This window comes from Lepisosteus platostomus, chromosome 3, assembly GCF_059453375.1.
Source record: "Lepisosteus platostomus isolate fLepPlt1 chromosome 3, fLepPlt1.hap1, whole genome shotgun sequence".
NCBI classification, from domain to species: Eukaryota; Metazoa; Chordata; class Actinopteri; order Semionotiformes; family Lepisosteidae; genus Lepisosteus; species Lepisosteus platostomus.
The window spans coordinates 71172850-71198179 of NC_142613.1; the positions used below are offsets into that span (position 1 = coordinate 71172850).

At 39.1% G+C, this 25330-nt stretch overlaps 1 protein-coding gene and 1 long non-coding RNA gene across 11 annotated transcripts in view; one reads left to right on the forward strand and one right to left on the reverse strand.

The window, feature by feature from the left end:
* filip1b (filamin A interacting protein 1b) overlaps positions 1-25330 on the reverse strand; it is a 58814-nt gene that overhangs the window by 14628 nt on the left and 18856 nt on the right. For 4 of the 10 annotated variants that reach the window (XM_088626673.1, XM_088626672.1, XM_088626670.1 and 1 more), the window contains exons 2-7: positions 22057-22344; positions 17350-17523; positions 16752-16930; positions 2779-5593; positions 2048-2112; positions 1209-1266 (exon numbers count right to left, since the gene is read on the reverse strand). In XM_088626673.1, the coding sequence (XP_088482799.1) occupies positions 1209-1266; positions 2048-2112; positions 2779-5593; positions 16752-16930; positions 17350-17523; positions 22057-22338 (3573 nt within the window). In that variant the 5' untranslated portion in view covers positions 22339-22344. Of the gene's footprint in view, positions 1-469; positions 1267-2047; positions 2113-2778; positions 5594-16751; positions 16931-17349; positions 17524-22056; positions 22345-25330 lie in introns of those variants that run through there. The other 6 variants (XM_088626679.1, XM_088626677.1, XM_088626675.1 and 3 more) reach the window with 3 other exon arrangements.
* Positions 1182-15278, forward strand: LOC148675390 (uncharacterized). The gene is made up of 3 exons (XR_015935511.1): positions 1182-1321; positions 11405-11901; positions 14469-15278. It is a non-coding gene; the product is annotated as an uncharacterized LOC148675390 (long non-coding RNA).

Genomic DNA, 25330 nt, shown 5'->3' on the forward strand with positions numbered 1-25330 from the left:
AATTTCTGAATCCTTGAGCTCAAAACACATCATTCCAAATTTTTTTAAATGTCTAGATTTTAAATAAATAACTGAAAGGAATTAGCGCCATTCCTTTGTGAGAAGCTAAGAAGTGCTCCTTAAATGTGCTTTGCCTTTAATAACAGGCAAAGATCCAGACAAAAATCATGGTCTAGAAAATAAATCCAACCCCGTCATTTCAATCCAGGAGTGCCCCTTGAGTATGTCTAAGGGAGTGGTTCATCCTCTGTATACTGTACATTTCCCCCGAAGCATGAAGAGCAGATTAGTCCACATGCTAGTTAGGTGCATAGAGGCAGCAGTAAATCTGTAGCTTTGACCACGGGTTTCTGCACTAACTCACAAGGTGGAAGACGATTCAGTGAATTAATTCATTTCCTAAGATATAAGAAAGATCTTTAAAACTGAATGATCATACTTAATAAATTGCATTAAAAACAAAGCAAAGAACAAAACAACAAACAGAGCTTTATTTTATGCTAAAAGCAAAATACTATCTCAGTGTGTACAACAGTATACAAAGTGGTATAAAACAGTATCATTTAAGTCCAGTATGTCACATTATGTTAGTAATAGCTTTGCCTTGCAATTATTATAGGTCTCATTCTCTCAAATGCACATAAACATGCTTTAAAACATCTTTATGTTGACTGTAATCAAATACAATAATAAAACTGGATTTATACACACAAACACGCACATTATGTATATGTATGTACTGTAGGGTTACAGTTCAAGTTTATAATTACAATTAACAATGTAACAAAATAAACCTCTGCAAGGCCATAAGGAAGTGTGACAGCTACAGGCCACAGGACTTTTTCAGTCCTGCAGGACTGCAACTGAAAGAGACAAAAGACCGCAAAGCTCATACTGTATATCGTTTTAAGAAAAAATTAAATCTGAAAAATAATTTAAAAAAAGGTGTGATGATACCGGGCTTGCTCCACAGAGTTAGTATGAGTGTACCGGGGTGGGGGGAGTGGTTTCCACGGCAGCAGGAGAGCCCGCGCACGCCCCCTCCACCGGCCCCGGCCCTCAGCCCTTCCCTCCAGCAGCAGGAGCCGAGCCGCTGGCTGGAGACTTCTTCAGTTCAATTTTCATCGACTGGCTTTCCGCCCGCGACTCTAACTTTGTCACACTCGCGGCCCCCGGGGCTCCCGCCGCCGGTTTCCCCGCTTTCATACCTTTCGACATGGGGATGCGTGTGGGGGCGGGCCGAGCCAGCTGTCCGTCCTGCCCTGGCTGAGGTGAAGGGGAGAGAGAAAGAGAGAGAGAGAGGTGTAAACGAGTGTTAAAGGCAAGTGAATTAGAAAACAAAACAGTTGCTACTGTATGAAACTCATCTGAAATCACAATGGATTGCCTGTTTTTAAGTGTAACGAAAGAACTGGAACGGTCTAATCTAGCATTTCTTGATTTTCCTGATAAGGAGTTTTTTTTAAATCTTTAACAAAACTTAATCTACGAAATACAGTACAATAGTGTACCTCACCAGCACGACCTATAAAGAAGGAAGTGTTGCTCTCAGTGCTGTGCTGGGAGAGTATGTCCATAGTGTGTGTATGTGCCTGCTGAATGACCACTGTTCAGAGAGGCTGCTCAGACAAAAGCTTTATTATTGACCCAGAACCCAGAAACCTTGCATGTGTGTATAGACAGCATATATAGACCTTTCTCTATTTCTACCTACAGTATCTGTCCATCCCTCCCTCCTGCAAAAAAAAAAACACAACTGCACAACAAAACATACTATTATTCTGTGTCCTTTATTATCAGGCTTTGTAATGTGAACGTTGGCCTACCATGAGCAATATCTTTATTAAATACTCATACTACTGTACTGTACAGAGTGACCCTAAAAGAGTTCAAGGGGAATTGTGAGTTTGTGCCAGCAAAACACAAATGAATCCAAACTTTTATATTAATCACTGGGAGTAGCTTCTACTGAGTCTGATACGCATGTCAGTACATTCCAGTGTTAGTATATGTAATACAATAAAAAGTGTATTCAATTCATCTATACCTGGTAAGTGAGCTATCTAGGGAGCAGTCGCCACCTGATATCATTTTGAAACATTTCAGTAGCAACTGAAATATAGAAGGTTTAAAATGATTATTTTTCTATGCAATAATGTATTGAACAATAAAAACTCAGTCTCGCATAACAAAGAATATCATGGAATACAGGGAGTTGATTACTTTGAGAGGGTTTGGATGTGCGTTTATTTTTATATAACAAAATCTAAAATTTACAACAAGATTTTCTTTCATTCATTTGACACATTTAGGAATATAGGTTTATCTGATTTGTTTTGTTCTAATTGTTGCTAAGCTGACAACATTATAGCACTCTAAGTGTAGTTTCCATAACACCTTTTGTTCCTTTAATTCTAATTCCAAATTAATTACAACTGATTGAGGTTTGGACACCAAATTCATTTTATGTATATACTATTGCTATTTGCACCTACTCTAACCCTGGTAGACCCCATGTTGTACATAAGCAATAATATCATGACATTAGATTCTTCTTCCTCAGTTGGGTCAATACTTGGGTCTTATGGAGGTCTGTAGAAAAACTTTGCTCAGGAGGAAAGCATTTTGAAAATCACCTAGTAACTGTTTATGGAGTACGTGAAAATACAAATATTTTTGGAAGATTAGCAGAAGAAGTACTGGATGCACTTTGCAGTAACAACTCAAAAAGTACTTTTCTAAGAGGTGCCTTTGAGTATCTAGGCTCCCACAACTCACCAAAGACTGTGTCGGTCTTGGAGGCGCCGAGGAGAAAGGCGTTATGGTGATGCTGCTCATCACTTTGCTGGTGGGTGTCTTGGGAGGATTGCTGTGGCGAGGAGAACGCAAGACAGTCCCTGTGGCAGCTTCTTTGCTTTCAGTCATCACGGTGACAGGCCTGACCGTGATTGTGGGGTTACTGTTTTCTGACGAAGTGCTCACAGGCCTCTTAAACTGCGACCCCAAGTGGATATGAATCTTGTTGTCCTCTGTTGTGATGATGTTGGCATTGGAGTTGTACTTCCTGATGGGCGTGGGAACGGTCTGTTTCTCGGGAGTCACTTTGAAAACCGCTCTTCCCATGGTCATCTCTTGAGGTTCTGGTGAGACCGAGACATCTGGCACAGCTGTTGTACTGACAGTCATAATCTGAATGGGGGACATTGGCCTGTCTGTTAAAGATGCCCTGCCTCTTTCAGGAGATTTAGCCCTGGAGATAGTTGTGATCGTAACGGGGGACATGGCCCGGTCAGGACTCACAGTGCTTTCATTTGGCCTGCTTTTTGGAGAAACCGTGTTGCTTGTAGGAATGATTGTAATGCGTGGCTTTTGCAGTCCTAAGGTGGGAATAACTGTAGTGCTTGAAAAGAAGTCCTCTGACGGTGGACTGGTTATCTCCAAAGTTGCTGTGCTGTTTCCATGATCTGGAGTGACCCTAATATGCAGCGGTTGCCCTGGAGGTTTTGAAACTGCTATTTCAGACTGTGTAGACTCGACCTTAGTTTGGGATGTTTTTTCTGGGCCGTTGTGGGAAAACGTGTCTTTTCTCTTCATCCAGGGGATCCAGGACTTCCTCATGCTGAGCTCACTGGCAGCTGGAGGATAGCGGTCAAGCACAGCTGGCCTCTCCATGGGCTTCTTCAGCCCTCTTTGCCGCAGGTTGCTCATGATGTGGTTCTCTTCCTGAACTGACTTCCTAATGAATACAGCGGGTGTTTCCTCCTCACCAGTTTCGTTGGCTATCACGTCAGTCTGTACTCCGGTAGACGTCATAGGAATATCTACCATTCTTCTTCCATTCATGCTGGGCCTAAGAGCACGACTGTACCTTTTGGCGATCTCAAGCTCTTTGGTAAGATTGATAACTTCTTGGCTCATGCTTTTCTTTTTATTTTCTTCTTCAATAAACCTCTGCTGAAGAACAGAATAATCTACCTGCAACTGAGAAAGCTGGTCTTCCTTATTCATCAAGTCATGGATCTTTTCCTTGAGTGCTTGAACATCATTCTGTAGGTCTCTCGTTTTTGCCTCCTCCAGCTTACATCTTTGACGTAACTCTGCCTCTTGACTCTCTGCCTCTCCCTTTTCTATCGCTTTATTTCTGGCAATCTGACTCTTCATTTCTTCAAGCTGCTGAAAGAGCACGTTAGCCTTGTCCTGTTCAGTCCTGAACTTTTTCTCCAGCAAGTCATATTCATCCTCGGTTTTAATGAGATCACCTTCTACGACCTCCAGCTGCTTCAGACGATTTTTCAGTCTTTCAATTTCCGATGTTAGCTCTTTCACTTTATTGTCATGTTGTCCAGATGCATCTGCAAACCTGCCTATCTCCTTTTTAAGTCTACTTCTAGCTGCTTCCTTTTCAGCCTCTTCTAACGCATCCAGCTTCTTTTTCATCAGGCTTACCTTTGAGCTCAAATCCTTAGACTTTTCCTCTTCAGTAGCAAGTTTCATCCTCAGTTCATCTTTCTCTTTTGTGAGAGTGCTCACCTTAACTTCCATTTCAGATTTCAGCTTGAGAAGCCTCTTGCTCTCCTCTATAAGTTTTTCAGTGACTTCCATCACCTTTCCTTGTTCAGTCTTAAACATATTATTCAAATCATTGCTCTTCTTTTCTTCTTGTTTAATCCGCTCTGACATATTTTTCCTTTCATCCACCAACATTACCGTAAATGACTTCAGCTTTGTCAGGTCGTCCTTTAAGCCCATCTCAGCCTTTTCCAGTCTGGATTCAGAACACTCAAGATCTTTCACCCTACCTTTAACCACTTCCAACTCACTGGCTAAATCTTTTGTCAAGTTCTTTTCTCTTTCCAAGCTAGCATGCAACTGTGTGCATTCTGATTTGCTAACATTGAAAGCTTCTTCCAACTTTTCCAGTTCTCCCATCCTCTTCTGAAGTTTTTCCACTTCAAGCTTTAACTCCTTGCTGTGGTTCTCTTCGTCTTGGAGTTTTTTCTTTAGCTCCCTGCACTGAAACTCTGTTTTGGTTATTTCTTCATCTTTCCCCTCCATTTCCAGGACTCTCTTCCGGAGATTCTCCAGCTCTGCCATCAGTGTTGAATTACCACATTCTCCTTTGCTGATTTTGTCTCGCAGCTCCTGCAGTTCCTCCTCTGCTTTCTGCAGAATTCTGTTTGCGTCCTCCAGTTCCTCAATCCTCCGAGTCAGGCTGGCCAGTTTCAGGCGCAGCTGGTGATTCTGGGATTCCCGATTGGCTAGCTTCGCTGTCATCTCCTCATGCTCCTGTACAAATTTTGCAACTTTGTGCTCAAGTTCAACCTCTAGCTTCAGTTGTTTCTGGTTGTCCTCCTTTGCTTTGGCACTGGCCACTTTCAGTTTTTGCTCCTTTTCGTGCAATTTCTGGTTGAGATCATGAAGTTTTTCGGCTTGTTGATCGATCTGCTCAATATGGATTTGCCTTTCGTCCACCAGCATCAGTGCAAAAGATTTCAGCTTCACCAGTTCCTCTCTTACTTTTTCAAGACGCCTGTTATTCTCCTTTTCCTTCCGGGCCTGGTAGAGCTTTTCTTGTTCCAAAAGCCTCTTCAGTCTGAAAGGGAGGGAGGACATGTTATTTCAATAATTATTCTCTTTAAGGCCATATCATGTCACATGGAGACCCTTTTGAAGTAAACTGATTTAAATAAAAATAATAAAATGGTAAATCTGAAAAATGTACTGCTAAAGTCAATTCATAACATCATCAAAATACAGGTAAATGCCATTTAATATTAAAGCTTTGTGGAAACCTGAAAAAAGCAATTTACTATCAGCCAACAATCGCAATGAAAAGCAATACACTGTATGTAACCAGACAATATCAGTGGACTGCGTTGTGTGACATCAAAGGACAGCCCTCCATGAATTGAAAATTTCAGTCCTTATCCTGCCCACACCCATCACAGATAAACTGTGTCCATGACACACCGTTGCAAAATATTCTGCAAAAAAGAAAGAATGATCCTCCCCAAATCTCTTCTTCAAGTGCTTTTGTAAAAGAAATGTATCTGTTTATTTTGCAGGTGATACATTTTTTAGCTTTTTTCCCTTAAAGGTTTCCCTTTATCACAACATTTACATTCTGATAATGCAATGAAATGTATGAAATGTCTCTTAAAAGTGCTGTATTTACACTGTTTTAAATTCTTTAGGTTTTGCATTTTTCTCAGATGAAGTACTTGGGAAAACAACGTGTATTTTCATCTCTCATTTTAAGTTATGCAGCACTAACTCTTTTTAAAATAATGAAAACGTGTCAGCATCTGTCATAACAAATGTGTGTGCAGAGAAATGTGTGAGTTTGGTCATAAAAGGCACAGAGGCTTTACCTTTTTGTATATAATAACCTCAATGGTTTATTATAATCTACACACTTCGTTTAACATCACCAGTTGTTTCTTTCAAAGCTCTGCTAACAGCACCTCCTGTCCTGTCCTGTGCATAGAGAGACCAGAAAAGGGGGAGGAATAAATGACAGGCCCCTCCCACCTGCCACCTTATTCAGCCAATCATCTTCCGACGTGCCGTGAGTCTGGTTCAGCAATGACAACCAAAAACCTTATGGCTCAAGCACAGATTCTCTCTCTGTGGCTCACGATTTGCATACTTGTTTACCAGTTAGTGCATACTCAACAGGCAGTGACCACTTTGGTAGAGGTGTTTGAAATGAATCTACCCTATAATAAGAAATATTGTGTCTTTCCATTAGTCTCAGTTATAAGAAGAAGTTGAAACATGGGTTAAGGTGTGGCACATTTATTATAAACTGCATGAAATATTGTCTTTAAGAGTGAAACACAGGCATTTATAAACCAAAACCATGAATGAACAAGCATAATAAATTGAAGTCTCACTCTTTAGCAATTTAAATTATGTGGATTTAGATTATGTTTAACATTTTTATACTTTGTGTACTACTAGGAGTATATTCTTTTCAAGCAGCTTTTAGGTCCAATTCCGTAAGAGTATATGATGTGTGTAGACTATGCTCAGGAACGTAGTGCCGCAATGTAATGGTGTCACAGAAAAGAAAAAATTGTCACAAGTTTTACCTGGACGAACCTAGGTTTCCCAGGTTTAAACAGAACTTACCTGCCTCAAGTAGTTCAAGTTCTGAGAAGCTTCCTGCAGCTTTTTGATTGAGAGTGGAATGTTTACCCACTTACAGCCTACAATTGTAATTGTAAGTACTGAAAGCTGCTGGAGGTAAAGTCATCCACAGCTAGTAAAATAAATCAGTTATTTTCTTTGGCAATAGCAAATACACTTTAGCTTGTATTAGTCCAGGATTTACAGTACATACACTTATTCATTCATACACATTTTGTAGTGAGACTTATAGCTGCCGCTGTGATTTTGACCACTAACACGTTTATATACTGGACTCATATTAATATACGCAGATTCCATAATGCTGTATTTACATGTGTCTGTCGAATTTCCATTACAAGAAATAAAGGATCTTCACTGCAAAGATTGTGCCCAACAGTGAGCGAGTATTGTACTGCAAGCTGGGATGTAGTGCAGAGAAGCAGAATAAATTAAAAAGGCATGATAGGAGAAGGAACAAAGGGGGTCAGATTAGAAACTGAACTCTCATGTGATTCTCAGACTGAGGTTACCATGCTTCTTGCACTTGAATGAACATGAAGCCGTAATAGCAGAAACATGCCGCCGTGCCAAACAAAGTGGTCGCCCTGTTTTTGTTCCGTTCAGATCGTCACCGAAACTGAAATGCATGTGAATGATTTACTCTGCCTTTGAGTGCGTGCCTCTTTCTCCACTGAGTCTGCCCCTGTCCTTTAAATCATGCGAGGTTTATACTGTAGTTCAAGTTCACGGATAGCACACTCATGTGTTGAATCTTCAAGTTCACGAACTACAAAGGTTCAGTGCTGCTGCCTTCTGTTCATTACACAAACACATAATGAAGACTTTTAGTGCTGCAAGAGACACAGATATATTTTTGCCACAAGGCACAGCAGCTGCAGAAGCATTAATCCTAAAACTTGTAGTAACTTTTTGCATTCTTACCTTCTACACAAGATGCATTGCAGGTAAGTCCATGCCTAACATGTTTTGAAATGTGCAAACACTGTGCTGGAGAGACTTTGGCAGGGTCGATTTGGGCCCCTACTCCACAGGGAATTAGCCATCACATTCCAACCATGTCATCAGAACAATGAAAGGTGAATGTTGTGTAAAATAGCACTGGACCACTCTGTGATGATGTCATCCTTTCCATATAAGGAACAGCTCTAGTTTGGACAGCAAGGGGAGGGACTCTCCAGTGAGGGGGAAGGCGTTTTTATTTATTAGTTAACTAGCATAGGTTTGAAACAAGTACCCTCTTCACCACAGCTTCTTTGTGGCAAATTAATAGACAAAGTAAAAATAAAATTGACGTAAATCATTCCCCGTATTGTAACTCATCTATTTCTGTTAAAAGTTGCCCCAACTGGGGATACAGAAGAAGTATAATGGATTTGTGAGATATTGCTTTAGGAATCCTGACAATTGTACGTAGATCATAACTTTGCAAATCAGAATTATCATTGAGCAGGACCTTGAACTGTTATATGACAGTCAGACACATACAAAAGCATTTGACACTGAAAGGTCAACAGCAATAATTTAAAAAATGTTCTTGATCATTAAATACGAGTGATTAAAATCATTTTATTTTTGTCACACAAATATACACCTTCTGCAACTCATTTGAGGTGCCCCTACAATAAGTAGAAAAATGTGCCAGAATTTTTAATGATAAAACCACAGAGCCATACCATAGAATGGCAAAGGCGCCATCAAGAAAGATCTGTTGGGTACAGATATGTAAATTATTCTATAATTTATCATTTAAGACTTATTCAGACAAATCAAAAACACATCTTAATGTAACCCACTTACGTTTTGTTACAGGTTTCTCATATACTGTAGATTTGAAAGCAGTTTAAAAGTTAGCACAAAAAGCCCTGCAAATGTACAAGGTATAACATACAAGATTTTCAAGTCAAACAGATTTTAAAATAAATTAGATTTTGCAAAAATCCAGTATTGTTTAACCTTAAATATAAAGAAATGAGAAGATCCATGTTTTGTCATATGTACATAAATATTGGTAAATATGAGGCAGGGATTATAACTCTGATAATCATATTGGTATAGAAGGGGATTAAGGTGATGCAATGTGACAGATATGTTGAATTTTGTAAAAACATCAAGACCACTTAAAATAAAATGCCAAACACTGCAGAAATATGTAATGAATATATTTCCATTGGCTAACCAAAGACCTAGAAGGGATTTAATAGTCAAACTGAAGAGGTGAGGTTTAGATATCAGAGGCCACACATATTTTCCAAGATTTTATTGCAGAGCATGTTGCAGACAACCATTTTTTCCAAATAATAAATTTAAAGTAATAAAGTGCCTCCAAAACTATTTCTGAAACTTTCTGAGCAAATCATTTCAATGCTTTGATTAATAGCCATCATTTATGGTACTTTCAAAAATGAAAAAAATGCAAATTTTGTGCTGAGGCAAACGTTTTTGTTTCTTTTCATTAAGTCTGCTTACAGCTTTTAAGACATATTACAAATATGCTATTATAATCGCTATTATAATGTAGTTTTGTCTTTTCATTTTCTGTCTTCTCAATGTTAGGCACCATTAACACATATTGATGCTCAGGAATGACCTTGTTCTATAATAACACTCCCAGAAATCAAAGACATGTTGTCAATGTAGTCAAAAGTCACAAGGGGTGTCAAATGTCAGATATGTACACCTGACCTTTAAACATTTGGCTAATTGTCAGAAAAAAGAAATTACCCATAAAAGCATAATGTGTTCTTTGGATCTCCTACAAGTGGATCATGATCTTTCTAGAATAAACTTTATTCAAAGCAAATGAATCACAATAGTGCCATCAGGTTTATTTAAAAAAACTTTCCATATACTGGAATGGACTGAGAACACAGAGGCCATCTACATGAAGGGACAGAGCCAACTTTACTTCTTGAGAAGGCTCAGGTCCTTCAATGTGTGTACTAAGATGATACATATGTTCTATCAGTTGGTTGTGGCGAGCGCCATTTTCTACACGGTGGTATGCTGGGGCTCTGGGATTAGAGCAGGGGATGCTAACAGGCTGAACAAGCTCATCAGAAGAGCAAGTTCTGTCATTCGGTCTGATCTGGACCCCTTGGAGGTGGTGGCCGAGAGGAGAATGGTGTCCAAATGAATGACCATCATGGACATCCTCTCTATGACATGCTTGTGAGAACTAAGAGCACGTTCAGCAATAGGCTGATCCAACCATGGTGTGACAGAGAGCTGTATAGAAGGTCATTCTTGCCTTCTGCCATAAGACTGTACAACTCATCCACTGTGTGTCTGGGCAGGGGCAACATTGACATTGACCTGTTTTTGTACTAAACATGAATTTTCTGTTTACAGATGGTTTTCCTGTTTACAATGATTTTTGAGCAATACTGTACATGCTGGCGATTTGTGCAGTATATTTACAAGGTGCAACACATATTTTTGTGGACTGTACATTCTGGCTTGTTTTGTATCTTCTGTACTGTGAGCAATTCTGTATACTCCATTTTTAAACTTTCTACTGCACTTCTCTCCAGCTGTACTTACTGTATTGTATTGTTGTATTATTGTATCGCTTCGTTACACTGTGTTGTTTTGACTGTGCCAGGTTGCAGTTGTACTGCAATTTCCCTCATGGGATAATAATCGATCTTTTTGCCACAAATACCTTGCTAAATTTAAAAGTGTTTCCAAACAACACGCTGAGATTCTTGAGAGCCGTAATTACTAAGCCACATCAAAGGAACTTTAAATCTATTCTAATTTGTGCATTAGATTTTCCCAAGTCAGCCACAGCTACCAGAGCACTTTATGACATTTAGTGGATGTTGGAAAGAAGTGCACACTAGAATTCAACCTAAGGCCATTCTACGCTGCAGGATGTCTGGTACATGCTATTGAGTACTGCCAAGAACTGTAAGAATATCAAACGTACATGAGCAGGCATGTATTTTAGAGCACATTCTGATCAGTCCCCCTTTTTCTCAATGGGATACACAAACCTACTGTACATATTTCATGGATCCACTTACTTACTTTACACTACCACAGATCCCACATGTGCCTGCTCTGCCTTCAAATGCCAAGGATTTATTGACGGAACTTTGCCGAGTGTGAAATGTAAGGTTTTTATTGTTGTAATGATACTCTTGTACTTATTGTAATGCTAGATATCATTTTGTGAGTCTAAAAAAGTTAGCTCAGCCATAGGCAAAAGTAATAATTCATTGATCTGTCCAATTTCTGTTTCATCCAGTACGGGGCTGCAGAGGAGTAGGAACCTGTCCCAGCAAGCAACAGGCACAAGGAGGGCTACACCCTGTGTGGGGCACCGGTCTGTTGGAGAGCTCACACAGACACAGACACACTCACACCACGGCCAAGTTCCCCAGAAGCCAACCAGCATGTGTAACGAACAGTTCTTTCCGGACCCTATGCGGACGACACAATCCGAAGAAGGAAAACATCATGCAGGAATACGGGGCTGAAAACAGGGGGGCGTGTCCAAAGTGCGCTGGTGCACGGGGGAGGTGTGGCCGAGGCAAACAATCCAAAAGAGTAATCCATAGAGGGAATCCAAAAACACTAGAGTAAGTCCATAGCCAGGAGATCCATCCAAACAAGGAATTAAAACCATGAACCGGGTCGGAACCGGCGGACAGGGAACGGGACCAGGCGCTTCCAGGTCCTGGACTCGCACGGTGCGGAAACCAGATGCAGAGCCAGGATGAGCGTCAGCGCCTGGCTTTTAAGGTGGGCTGGGAAAAGGGATCAGGTGCACAGAATTAAGTCTAAAGTGAAAGGGCTGGAGCACCCTTAAGGAGGGGGGACTATAATCGTGACAGCATGTCCTTGGACAGTGGGAGGAAACCAGAGCACCCACAAGAAACAAGGGGAGAACGTTCAAACTATACCCAAGATAGCACCCAAGGTCCAAAATTGAACCCAGGGCCCCAACACTCTGAGGCAGCAATGCCAACCAAGGCGCCACTGTGCCACCCTTTTAATGTTTACGTGAATTTCTATTTTGCAGTGTGGTTTTTATTCATGTTGTCTTATGTTTATGTAGTATAGTGTGTATTAAGCAGTTATGATGGTGTTAAAGTCTCACTTAAGTATAGAGTAATCCAATACATCACAGTACAGTACAGTACCTCTGCAACAACAGATTAATTAAATTAATTTAGTGTGTTGATCTGGGAAAAGGTATTAAAATGTATCTACCATAATCCTGCCAATTAAACTACAACATTGGCTAGAGGAAGAAAATCTGGAACAGGCTGTGGGAGTTAATTAGAATATGCAGTGGCCTGGGAAAATAAAATTAGTACCATTTCTGTTCCAAAACCGAGTGAACAATGTACAAAGGATTCTTATTTGCTGACTGATGGATGCAGTTATTTGAATTAAGGAGACAGATGTATTTGAAAAATTTAAATTCATTCAAAACGCACTGTAATAGGAGACATTTTGTAAAGGCAAGGGAAATAAAATCACATTGGGAGTCTGCTGTGTAAGTTAATATTTTTATTTAATATTTTGCTCCAGGGTGGCCATAATATTTTTAAATGCTTAGTGGTGGGTATTGGCTACTAAACCATTGCACACCACAGCATAACAAACTAAAATCTAAAGTCCATGTACGAGGGCACACAGAAAGAAGACTGGGATTCAGTTCCATGACTATCGTGTCTACCATGTTTCTTGTAATATCATCTCCCTTCAGAATGGTCACAAATTAAAAGGGGACCATTTGGACCTTAAAACTGTAATTAAACCAGGAACCATTCTCCCAGGATGAAATCCCCTTGTTACCTTTCTGGAAAGGAAATACAGGAAGAACATGCAGACTCCACACATAACAGGGGCCCCAAGGTGGAGGTGAACTTGGGAGTACAGACGGTAATACTAACCATTGCACTCCCCTGTTAGCTCTATAGGACATCTCTTCTTGTACAGCTTAGACACTTCAGACACCACCAATAGACAACCATACCCTTAAACGCTCAAAACATGAAGCTCAGAATCTGCACGTCCTCACTGGAATTCTTTTCAACACACCTGTTCATCACTTGAACATGTGTGTGAGTGGCTACAAAATTATATCTGGCATGATGTCCTGATGTACAAAAACAAGAGTAATGCATACAGTTGTAAGAGAATAAAATGATAGATGTTTGTACCTGGATCTACACTATTAATACATCTGGTATTGAGAGAAGGTGGCCGTGTAACGTTTCAGGGAGGAAGTCCGATAGTGGTTTTGATGTTTAGTCAGACTGTACTCCTCGTATTGCACTGAATTGAAATGGAAATTGCATTGGAGCCACAACTACAGTACTTGGTGTGACCAACATTGTTTGGTCACAATATTTTTTTGTACAAAATGTTCAGTTTATTTTTTTTACTGGAAAACAGACAAGAAAAAACTATCAAAAGCCCAAGTCTTTGGAACACCCTCATGATTTTACACCTGCTGCTAAACTATCGGTGGTCATTAAGACCTGTATAGTTACAGAGTCTATTGAAAGCTTGAAGCTGGGTTAGGTCCCAATAAATACAAGTGAGAGATGGGATATGCAGAGTGTATTTAGTGTCGCTTACCTGGCTGGAGAAACTGGCATTTGGTAAGGATGAGGCTCCTCGGTCTCCCCTCAGGTTGTGAGGAGTGAGCCACAACATTGCTGCAGGAGTGCAGATGGGGTGTCAGGTGGGGAATGGGATTATACTCAAGCGAGTGGAAGTGTCAGAAATTAGGATCCACCCTTACTCCCGAAATTGTATTAGAACTTTTTTATAATTCCATTTGTGTGTTGATTCACTCCCAGAGAAGTCAAAACAAAATAATGTACTCATCTTTAGATCCAACAACAGAGGAATACCAAGAGGCCTCTGCATAGTTGTTCAAATCCAATATTTACATCAATACATCAATGTTTTAATTCTCAAGTTTTTTATTGCCATTATTTCTAAATTGTCGATAATACACTGTGACAAAATGTAAATGCCGTGGAACTATAAATAATATTTTGTAATTTAAAATGTAACAATAGTGATTGGTTTAACACACTTTAGTTTATTTTACAATGTGGTGACGGAGTCACAGTAATTAACACCTTTTAATGTGTATCTGTCCTGTGAACAATGCATTTCTGTTGTGTACGAAGCAAAGGTAAATGGAGATTTTGGTGTGTTAAACATTAAAGTATGAGCCATGAAAGAAAGAGTAAGGTTTTGTAATCTACATGACAAACAAATTTAAAAAATGTTTCAGTAGTAGGACTCTTTAATAAAATAATTCTTTATTTCTCCCTTTGCAGGTGATTAGAGGCCTTTCATGACATCACCACAAGAGCAGCCAGAGTCCTGTAACACTAGGGTGACTGAAGCACAGAGGAATGTATTATCACAGAGTGGTGAAAGATCAGAATATTCCTGTTGGGAGGGGAGAAGGATGCACTCAGAAAACTGGAAAAACCCATGTAGGAGAGAGGCCGAAAAACTATACCCGTGAGCTCAGATTTTTAAACACAACTTTAAAATAAAACTTAAGCCCAAATCGGACACACTCTTTACCAATCAAAGACATTTCTACTCTCACCCTTGAGATGCTCATCTGAAAAAGCATTTTTGTGAGATTATGTATTTGAAACATGGAGGAACCTATAAACTAATAAGATTAAATACTTCCTTCATAATGTGCTTTTTAAGTGGCACACATGTGCGATGCAATATTGGATATAAACTGAATTAGATTTACTTTTCTTGGCTATTCGTAGACCACCAAATATAAATGTAATAAAAAACAACCATTGATTTGAAGACCTGATATCTCTACAACAGATTGAACAGAGCATAAAACCTTAGTGAACTTTTATTGTCTTTTGTAACAAGAAAAACTGTACAGATCTTACTTGGCTTAGCAAGGGCAGAGGTCAGATTGTATGATTTAAAATGTAGGTGGGGCAATTATTTTAATCTGCCATTTATTCTTTTATCAAGTCAATAATGTACGTAATAAAGTTGTTTTCCAAACTATTAAAAATATGGTACATGCACTTGCAGCTGTTTCTTTAACAAGCTCTGGTAGCCTGATTATCCCAGAGAATGCCATATTTGCAATTCCTCTCTCAACAGGGAGAAATGGAGTGTAACAAAACTGACTCACAGCTGGAGATATGGTCAGCAGAAACAAATGCACTTCACTGGGATAACTACCAAAGCTGTCGAGGCTTAACATAATCCCTTGTTCTTTTAGTTTTCAGAAATGGTGGCGTGGTTACCGAACACATATTAAACAGGTTCAGATAAATTGGTGTATTGAGCAATAGAAATAATCTCATGACAAAAATATGACCATTTTTATTGCTTCCCTACTCTGGCTAGTTGGGGCAACCTTTACTGGAAATGAACATCTTTCTGTTGATGGAAGAAAAACCTACATTCAGCGTAAGTACAGGGCGTAGTTGTCCGGTTACAATAAGGCAAAACGAATTAACCTAGTAAAATAGTACAAAACTAAGCACAAATGGTACAAGCAACATAAATGCTGTGCAAATAAAATAGTTAGGATTAAGTCGGTATATACACTGTGGCGACTTTTTGATCGTTGAGTATCCTTTCATGATTCACACCAACTTCCACAAGCTTTGATTAATCTACAGAAATCACATTCTGCGTGTCCTTCATCAGACTGAGTTACGTTAGGCAGACTCCAGTTGTGTCCTAGCTTGTCGTGGTTTTGAATCTGTGCCATAAGTCTGGAACACTGCTGCACGGCGTGCATCTTCATTTCAGCACAAAAATGCCAATAACAACGAAAAGGTAAACGACGGGGAGTTGTGCAGATAACAGCAGCTTCTTGAGCAATTTGGGGCTGCTGCATGGAGCTCCCCACTTACTCATGAGGATGACACTTAACCTTTAACAGGGATATGACCAGAGGCATGCCTCAGATCTTGTCTTATGATAAACTACGTTATAATCCACAGCAGTGCAGCCTTTTGTGCTTTTTTATCTCCCCTACACTAGCCTACTCCCAGTGTGTACCCGTTGAAGGGAAACGGGTAAACGGGTGGTCTTTCATTCTAGATATTTGTGATTGTTAGCTGCGTTCTGTCAGTTTAGAGTAGGAGATGGAGTTTTGCTTTTATTTAAATTCTGAATTCACAAACCCGGTAGATTCCAATATAAAGATTTCCATTTCTATTACACAGCTCAAAAGGTGCTACAGACAAAATGGTTTGGAAATGATTTCTTCAACTCCTGTATATTTTCTGGGTACTGCTTTATATATCATCACATCTTCTTTGCAGCTAAGAAATATTTATGAACTCTATTCAGTAGGAGGTCTATATCCAAACATGCACCTCCATGCACCTAGTCACTGCACACTAAGATTAACTGACTTACTCAATCATTTTTGCTGGAATGTAAAAATTGGTCAATTTTTTTTCAATTAAATAAAAACATGTCCATGTGTGCCTTTCAGCTTTTACTCCATCGTTCAGAAAGGTGGAGTAAAAAGCTTAAAAATCCTCCTGTAAGTAGAGCCATCCACTCAAGCCGGTGCTTCAGAAGGGAGAAAAAAGCCAAGTTCTCACCTCTCTCTCTCCTGCTCCAGCAGGTTGGTGAAGTCGTCGCTCTTGTTCATGTAGTCTGCGTGTTTGCGCTTTTCGCTCTCCAGCTCGTTGACAGTGCGCCGGTGGCATTTTTCCGCCAGAAGGAGCTGTTCCAGCATGCGGCGGTAGGTCTCTCTGTGCTTGTCTTCCAGTTTGTCCAGCTGGAGACGAGAAAAGTCAAGTCTCCACTTTTCCCTGTTCAAGTGTGGACTCTTTTCATTGAATTTAAATGTATACCATGTTACACTGTACTTCAGGTGTCTTTCAGGACTAACTGCTTCTATTATTGATTACATGAGCTTTCACCTGTTTAGTATATGACCAAAACAATAGGGTCCTACTAGCTCCTGCCCTGTGGTAACATAATACTAATGCTAAAAATAAAAACCTATAAATAATATGTTTGATATTCATATTATGCCATATACCATATTAACAAATAGATTTAACTTTGACTTTCACCTCTTGCATGGGTATAAGCTGTATATTTGCACTCAATCAGCATTGCACAAAGGAGTTTGAGAAGCTCTTTACAGTTGAACTGGTCAGATTCAGTGGAATTGTATTTCCACAACAGTACCTCTGCTATGGGCTTCTCATACACATCGTCCCCAGTGGATTTGGACTTGGCGAGGAGAGCGTCTCTGTACAGGGCCCGCAGAGCCTTGTCTGGGACCGCTGAGCCATAGTGCGCTTCTAGCACCTCGGATTTGGTCTTCTCTGTCTTCAGCATGTGGATGAGATCCTCTCGAGCCTGTAGGACGCAACATAGAATGAACACGTTTCCTCCACCCAGACACGAAATACGGGAGGTGGCAGAGAAAATCCGAGAACTGCAGAATTTCATTTTCTCTAGGTTTACAGCTAATATGATGCGACCATCTGAAGCGAAGATGCCCACTTTGTTAAATATAAACTGTTGATATTTCATATATTCCTCAGATAATTCCTGATGTAATACCGCACCTTTGCTGTGCGGCTTATATGGGGCCATGTGTTTAATCATTTAGATTACAATAAACTGAGATTTTTCAAAACTATCTACATGTCATGTATACTACTGCATTCTAGAAATAAACCACTAGATGGGGCTGATCCCTGAGGCCTGGAAAGGTAGGTTTTGGAAATCCCACCTTTTTCCTCAAAAACATTATTCTTTCTTCAGGACAGCAGTGGGGTTTATAACACATGTTCGGGAGGATGTTTAGTTGCTAATTTCAAACACCCCCACTCTTCATATATGTCTCATACCCAGGTCTTCCCTTCAGATAGTTCTTTTGCATCCCTACTGCCGCCTCATCTGCACCCTTGCAGCAGCTCCCTGGCTCATTCCTCACACTAATGAGGAGGGATTTGGGCTGCCATTCCCTCAGCTAGGCGAGTCATGCCAAATACTTTTTACATATTTCATCCCACTATTGCATGAGCCGAGAAGAAAATGCAAACATGAAGATGTACTGCTCTGCATCATCAGTGAGGTTCACAGGAACCGGAGCCAATTCCAAAAACAAAGTCCCTGGTTGGGACTTTCTAATTGTTATTCTTGCTGTTAGTGCCCCTGTTTTTAGTTGTTGTCATGTGAAGAAAGCATTCAAAGAATATAAAGTTTAGGAATGTGCCTGTACCGACCTAATATTGTACTAGAACTGGAATAAGGAAATACAGGATTCAGACATTTTTTAAAAAGAAATTATGGGTATTTGGGCCTTCAGCTGTTAAATCTCTGTAAGAGAATCACCCATATTCCCACCTAATGAAAGGTGGACTGCTAAAAAAAGAGCACTGTTTCCACCCAGTGGCTGCGGACTGCAACTGCTTTTGCTAACAAAAAAGCCAGGCATTGGCATGAACGTACTGTACTGTAATTGTGAAGTTACTAAGAAAACATTATTTTTTACACCATTAAAAGAAAGGAGGTATATTTTGTAGTTTGGTTAATTATATAAAGCATAGGTTGAAATCCAAATAAAAGGAGATCACTCAGCTCATCACATGCTGCTGAAGGCAACAGCAGACCTGGCTAATGTGTCAATTCAGACAGACGTTTAAGTTTACAGGCAGTGATAAAGAGTTGAGAAAGGCAAGGAAAGAAGTCTTACTACGTCTCATGCAGAGCCGCAACAATTGCAATGGGGTGAGTGGCAATGGAAATTATCCTGTAATGTGGGGCAGCTGTAATCACCACTGTAGGTGGGCTCACACAGTGTTTTACGGTATTGAGTTATGTTTTGACAGAGCACTGTATACACAATCCAGCATACATATTGTATATTTGTGGTAATGTAAGTCTTGGTATTCCTTCCTTGAAATATTTACAGCTTCTGTACAGATACAAAAAAAGCTGACATAATTTGAATAAATATCACAATTAACTTTAAGGGTCAAATACACAATTTAATATAAACAAATCATTGAAATAGTACATTTGTCATCAATTGCTATTACATTATTTCCAAATGTGATGGCAAGTTCACATCTTTAGTCACATCTGTTATCATCTGTCAGCAGATATGTTAGACCATTTTTGCTTACAAAGTTCCTTAAGACTTATAAAGTCAGACACGTGATGTCTGCCTACCCTAGATTTCAGATTATACTGTATAGCGTTTCTATACAAAACAAGTCAGGATACACACAGTATATTACAGTTGGTATGATACATAGAGGATTGATCTGAGCCTTTTTGGGTGATCTTCTGTGTGCTGCATCTGCTAGTTTCTTAGGGTGTCTGTTTCTGGGAAGCATTACAATTGTGCCAAATTCTTAGTGTTTCTCAATAATTCCAGATTTGTTTTACTTTTCAGACAGTTTCCTATCCAATGTTTTGCTCTCTGTCTTGTATAATAACATCTCTCACCTTCACACCTACCTCCTATGTTTTCACCATCTTGGAAATACTAATGAAGGTCTTTTCTGTTCTACCTCTTTTTGTATATTAAATGTCATCCAGTTGTTTTGACTGTCAGTTGTGCTATTATTAATAACTCCTGTTTTTTTTCATTAACATTAGCCATGCACAAACTGTTATTGTTTCTACTAACATATCATATTCTAACATATTCCAGTGCCAGTTCTGTTGTCAATGAGCATCTTACTATTTATAACATCATGGCTTATTTAGTAAGCATACCACTTATTGATTATGCATATTGATGTGTTAATACCATCTGCTCATTCTGAAAGCGACTCTTTATTGTTAATTATAATTAATAATTGCTTACACTTATATAGCGCTTTTCTGGACACTCCACTCAAAGCGCTTTACAGGTAATGGGGTCTCCCCTCCACCACCACCAATGTGCAGCATTGTTCTTTGTCACATTGATTTGTGGGGAAAAAATATTGCATATTATTGCCAGGGGAATGTACATGAGGCATAGTTGCACTATACATTTCCTCAAAGCATGAAAATCATTTACTTCTGAAACCCGTGCCAGTGGCTCCTGCAGTTTCACATTGGAACATTAATGACACAATGGAAAAATAAATACTATAACAGCAGAGAAGCACTATCAACGTGTCTCAAATGTCTGCACCTTGCCTCTCAGGAGAGATTAATTAAACTCCACTCTGTAATAATTAGCAAGCCTGATGTCTGATACAATGTGTGCACAGTTTCCTGTTTACGTCCCTATCTCTGATCAGGAAATGTTTAAAAGCCTACAGTGGGCACAGATAGAGATTAATGGCTGTTATTTCCAGGATGCTTCGGGAGCCCACCATTTCCAGTATAAGCATATGCTATGAGAGGCAGCAATCTGTCTAACAAAGAGAAGATTTCTCCCCAAAGTTATACATTTTCTAACAGGTCGTCTTTTAGGAAAGAATGTTTATCCTTCCTTAACAAAAGGTTTGTGCCTTTCAAAACATTGTCCACCTGTTGCAACAGGTCAGAATTGTACCAGTTGGAAAGAAGTGGAGATGATAGGGCTCTGAAGAATAACCTGAGCCACATGAACCTCTTACACTCTGTTTGAAATACTAAGGCCAGGGCTCACTGGCAGAAGGCATCATAAGAGGAAACCATAAATAATATGCATTAAAATTAAATTAAAACTACAGTTTTAATGTAAAAATGTGGAAATGATGCAATGCACTTTTATCTTATTATGACACCTGTACATACTGTCAATGCTATAGTAAAACCAGTGAAATATTTCCATCTTATGAATTGATGTAAAAGCAGATAACTGCTGACTTCACAAAGGAATACCGAAAAGAATCAGATTCGGATAAAACGTAGGGTGAAGAGCTGTGATGTTTTTTTCATGTTGTTGGATACATGTAGTGTGAATGCTCTAATGACTTTATGTTGAGATGTTTCTGTCAAAAGCATTCTCAGAAGTGTGTCCTGATTCTTTATTAATGAGTCACACATAATTTTGCAATGTTAGCATGTCAGTGTGCAAAAATTAATGCCAGTTCAAATGATTCATTTTATACCTTCCATGGGTTTTTTATACACTTTTTTAATTTTATATTCATGATAGATATATTACTATGATATATTCATATTTATTTTAGATATATTCATGGTATAATCTTTCATATCATCCGCCCAGGTCAATCAGTTAGGGTTGTGCAATTAGTAATGGCTTGAGAGCAGGTGCTGTGTTTCAGTATATATTACCTGTAAGAGCTACAGTAAAACTCTGTTGCCCATATATTAAAACTATGCAAAACATTACTCTTCAGTATATGTTACTCTCGATTCATTATATATATTATATATTAGCATATATATTATGTGTAAAAGGTTTTTCAACCATTTACTTTTTATAGCAAGCAAAGTAAAACTGTGCTATAGATTCCAAGAAACAAATACTGCTGAAAGCACTATAGAATGATTTCTCTACACTTACAATCATAGACAAGACATCTAAAAACCCATTAATTAAAGTAGCAATATTTACATTTCCATATTCTTAAATAGTAGCTTATTAGTAACACTTTACGTATTGACTGTCAGTTTTTGTGTGTATGTGATTACTATGTACGTGATTACTATACGTTTTTGATTACTTTACATATGTTTGGTAAAATATCAATGATAGCTATTGGTTTTGGCAAAAGCAGGAGGTAATTTCAGCAATTTTACCAGTTCATATTGTTTTTCACATATTCAGCAAAATATTGTCCATTACCACATGTTTGAATAATCTTAGCATTTCTATGCAGAAATTAAACACAGCAAGGCTAAAAAGCTAGTAACACTTTCGTTAACTATAATAAAAGACACAGGACAGGCTTGGGTGGATGCAAAATAAATACCAGATTATCCTCTTACCTGAAGTTCTCCTTCCATAACACTCAGGAGTCGCAGAAGATCATCTTTGGAAAGGTCTAGTAATCCCTTTTTTTGGTCACTGGCCTCTGAGGTCTTCTGGTGCCTTTTGACTGTTCCTGAGACCATCACCTCTCCTTCATTCTGCCGTCGAGATTTGTTCTTTTTCTTCTTAGGGTTTTGGGTGTTTCCATCTTCTTCTTCTTCCGATGTGCCATTGCTTGGCTGGGAGACGCTCATTTCCCCATTGGCTGGGCTTTCCTCCCCATTGTTTCTGGATCTCATCTTCACCTACGCAGAGAGAAGCAACACTTGAGTCTAAAAACAGTACAGGATATCATTTTTTCTTTACTGTGTATGAAGGTGTATCTCCAAGTAACTTCTAAATAATTATACATTAGGGTCTCAACATCTGCGAACTTAACACCCGCGAATTCACTTATTCGAGATTCAGTCGTGTATGGAAGAAGTGCTGAGCAGGGTGAAACTGGGCTGAAGGTTAATAAGCACAGCTTTCAAATTAGCTGCCCAAAAGACGAGGATCGTGAGACAAATCTAGCTCGTGAGTGAGCCTCTCCCTGCTCCCTGCCCAGGTACCCACACCCAGAATCCTCATCCCAGCCTGGCCTTGTTTTGGTTTTGTGTCGAACGCTCCAGGTTCTGTGTCAGGAGGTCCCGGTTAGCTGATTACTATACGTTTTCGATTACTGTTGTTTGTTCTAGTTGACCAGTGATATTTTAATTAGCTTAAAATCAATGCATTAGTAATTTAATTATCATTTATGGGATGATTACGTATGTCCTCTAACCATATATAGTATATACTGTAGTATATTATTTGACGGTAATGAGGTGGAGATGGTTATATGTGCATTTGGTGAATTTCTCTGCGCCAGACCTTCATGAATGTTGAGTCCTTACTGTATTCAGATGAAGATAAAGCAAATCGTTGTATTTTATTCATATTGATAAGGAATAAGCTGGTTGGGTTTTCTGTCAGGAAAACTATAGGTTAAAAATGAATGAAATGGAATATGACAGGCAAACATGACATAGCTGGTCTGAATTCAGCAATGCTGATAAATCACTCCAGCCATCAACCTGCTAGATAAGATGCAATTGTTCAGTACCCTGGACAGTGTCTCTCATTCATCTCATGGTGAGACAACAATATTAACAATCTTAAGATTTCAGTTTACAGCTTAAGTAAAAAAATAGACATAGATGATCATAATAATAATTGCTTACACTTATATAGCGCTTTTCTGGACACTCCACTCAAAGCACTTTACAGGTAATGGGGACTCCCCTCCACCACCACCACTGTACAGCCCCACCTGGATGATGTGACGGCAGCCATACTGCGTCAGAAAAACTCACCACACATCAGCTCTCAGTGGGGAGGAGAACAGAGTGATGAAGCCAGTTCATAGAGGGGGATTATTAGGAGGCCATGATTGGTAAGGGCCAATGGGAAATTTGGCCAGGACGCCAAATTTTACTCTTTTCAAGAAACACCCTGGGACTTTTAATGACCACAGAGAGTCAGGACCTCGGTTTTATGTCTCATCCAAAGGACGGCGCCTGATTACAGTATAGTGTCCCCGTCCCTATACTAGGGCTTTAGGACCCACATGGACCGCAGGGTGAGCGCCCCCTGCTGGCCTCACTAACACCTCTTCCAGCAGCAACCTTAGTTTTTCCCAGGATTCTCCCATCCAGGTACTGACTAGGCTCACACCTGCTGAGCTTCAGTGGGCTGCCAGTTGTGAGTTGCAGAGTGATATTGCTGTTGGCTAAGCTAAGTTAAGTTAAGTTAAATTTACTTCCATTTCGTTTTTGTTTCCCACCAGAAATCTCTTTTTTTCTTCTAGACTAAATTATACATGATTTCCACCTTCAACTCAATTGTTGTGTGTACAATGAAACTGTATAAAAATGTAATTTCATAACAAAATTACTGTTTTGATATCTGCATCTGCAGAATTTGACTATAAAGGCCTACAGTACACTGTGTAATGCAATAAAGCAGCCATTGTGATTAGCGATCTTGTGATGTCACTAAGGGTTTGCTCTTACAAAATTCCTCTTTACATTATGATATCTTAAAATAGCCCATAATTACTGTTATATTATCTAGTTCTAGTGAAGGGTTTGTCAGATGCTAGAGGAAGCTGTTGAGTGTGTCAAACTATGCAAGTTTAGTACATAGTTAAGGTTTTATATCTGTCTGTATTCATTCCAAAGTCAACATACTATAGTAGTCAATAAGAAAGGCACTGGGCTAAATACACATACAGAGTTGTAACTCATTTGCCTGTTCTGTAAGCACTCATTTCACATGTTGGGCCACTTTTACCACAGCACCATGATGTATTGAAATAATTTTTCATCCTTGTGTTCGACTCCTGTGTTTACACTGTCTGGGTCGGGGTTTCTTACATTTGAGAGGAAACAGTATGTGCCTAAATGGCTAAAAATGTTTAATGTTCTTATGAATAAGAGAAATTTAACCTGGACCAAATCTCCGTAAGTAATTTTTATATTTTGGCATGACAGCAGTCATCAATAAGAAGCCATTAATCCATAAAATATAATTTTTATTAGAACAGATACAGTAATTTAAGTACTTAAAATTTATAAGCAATGAACTTAGAATCATCCCATTGTATTTAGCATATTTTACACCAACATTTTAATTTATTCCCTACAGTACATAGGCCATAAGGCTATGTATTCAAGAGCAAGATTTCTTTCTACACCTTCAATAAGTAATGATGAATGTTACAAGTAGTACATTCTGACAGTGATAGAGTGGTCTTTTGGTATTTGGCTTTTGCCTTTGTATAAGTATGACATCAGGACTTATAATTGCTCACAGATAATTAACAAATATGCAGTACCTCCCTTGTGATCGAATGAAACATTTGACCTCTTACTCATACAGTACAATTCACAATATCACAAGGAAAATCATATTCAAAGATGTACTGGATGTCATGCTGATTTTTCACTTGCTATGTCATAGGGATTAGTAGGCAAAATAAGGTGCATGATCCAAGTCCAGCTACAAGGCCTGTCCCAAAGCTCTCAGAGGAACATGTGAAGCAATCTGGAACAGGAAAACAATGTGCAGGAACAAACCTACGTGAATAATAAAACATTTACGTTAATCCCGATTAAAGAAAGATGTTCCTGACAAATTATTGGTAGAAAATTAATCTCTTCTGTTATCGAGAAACTACCATGAAAGCCATGAGTCCTGCTTACAGCACTG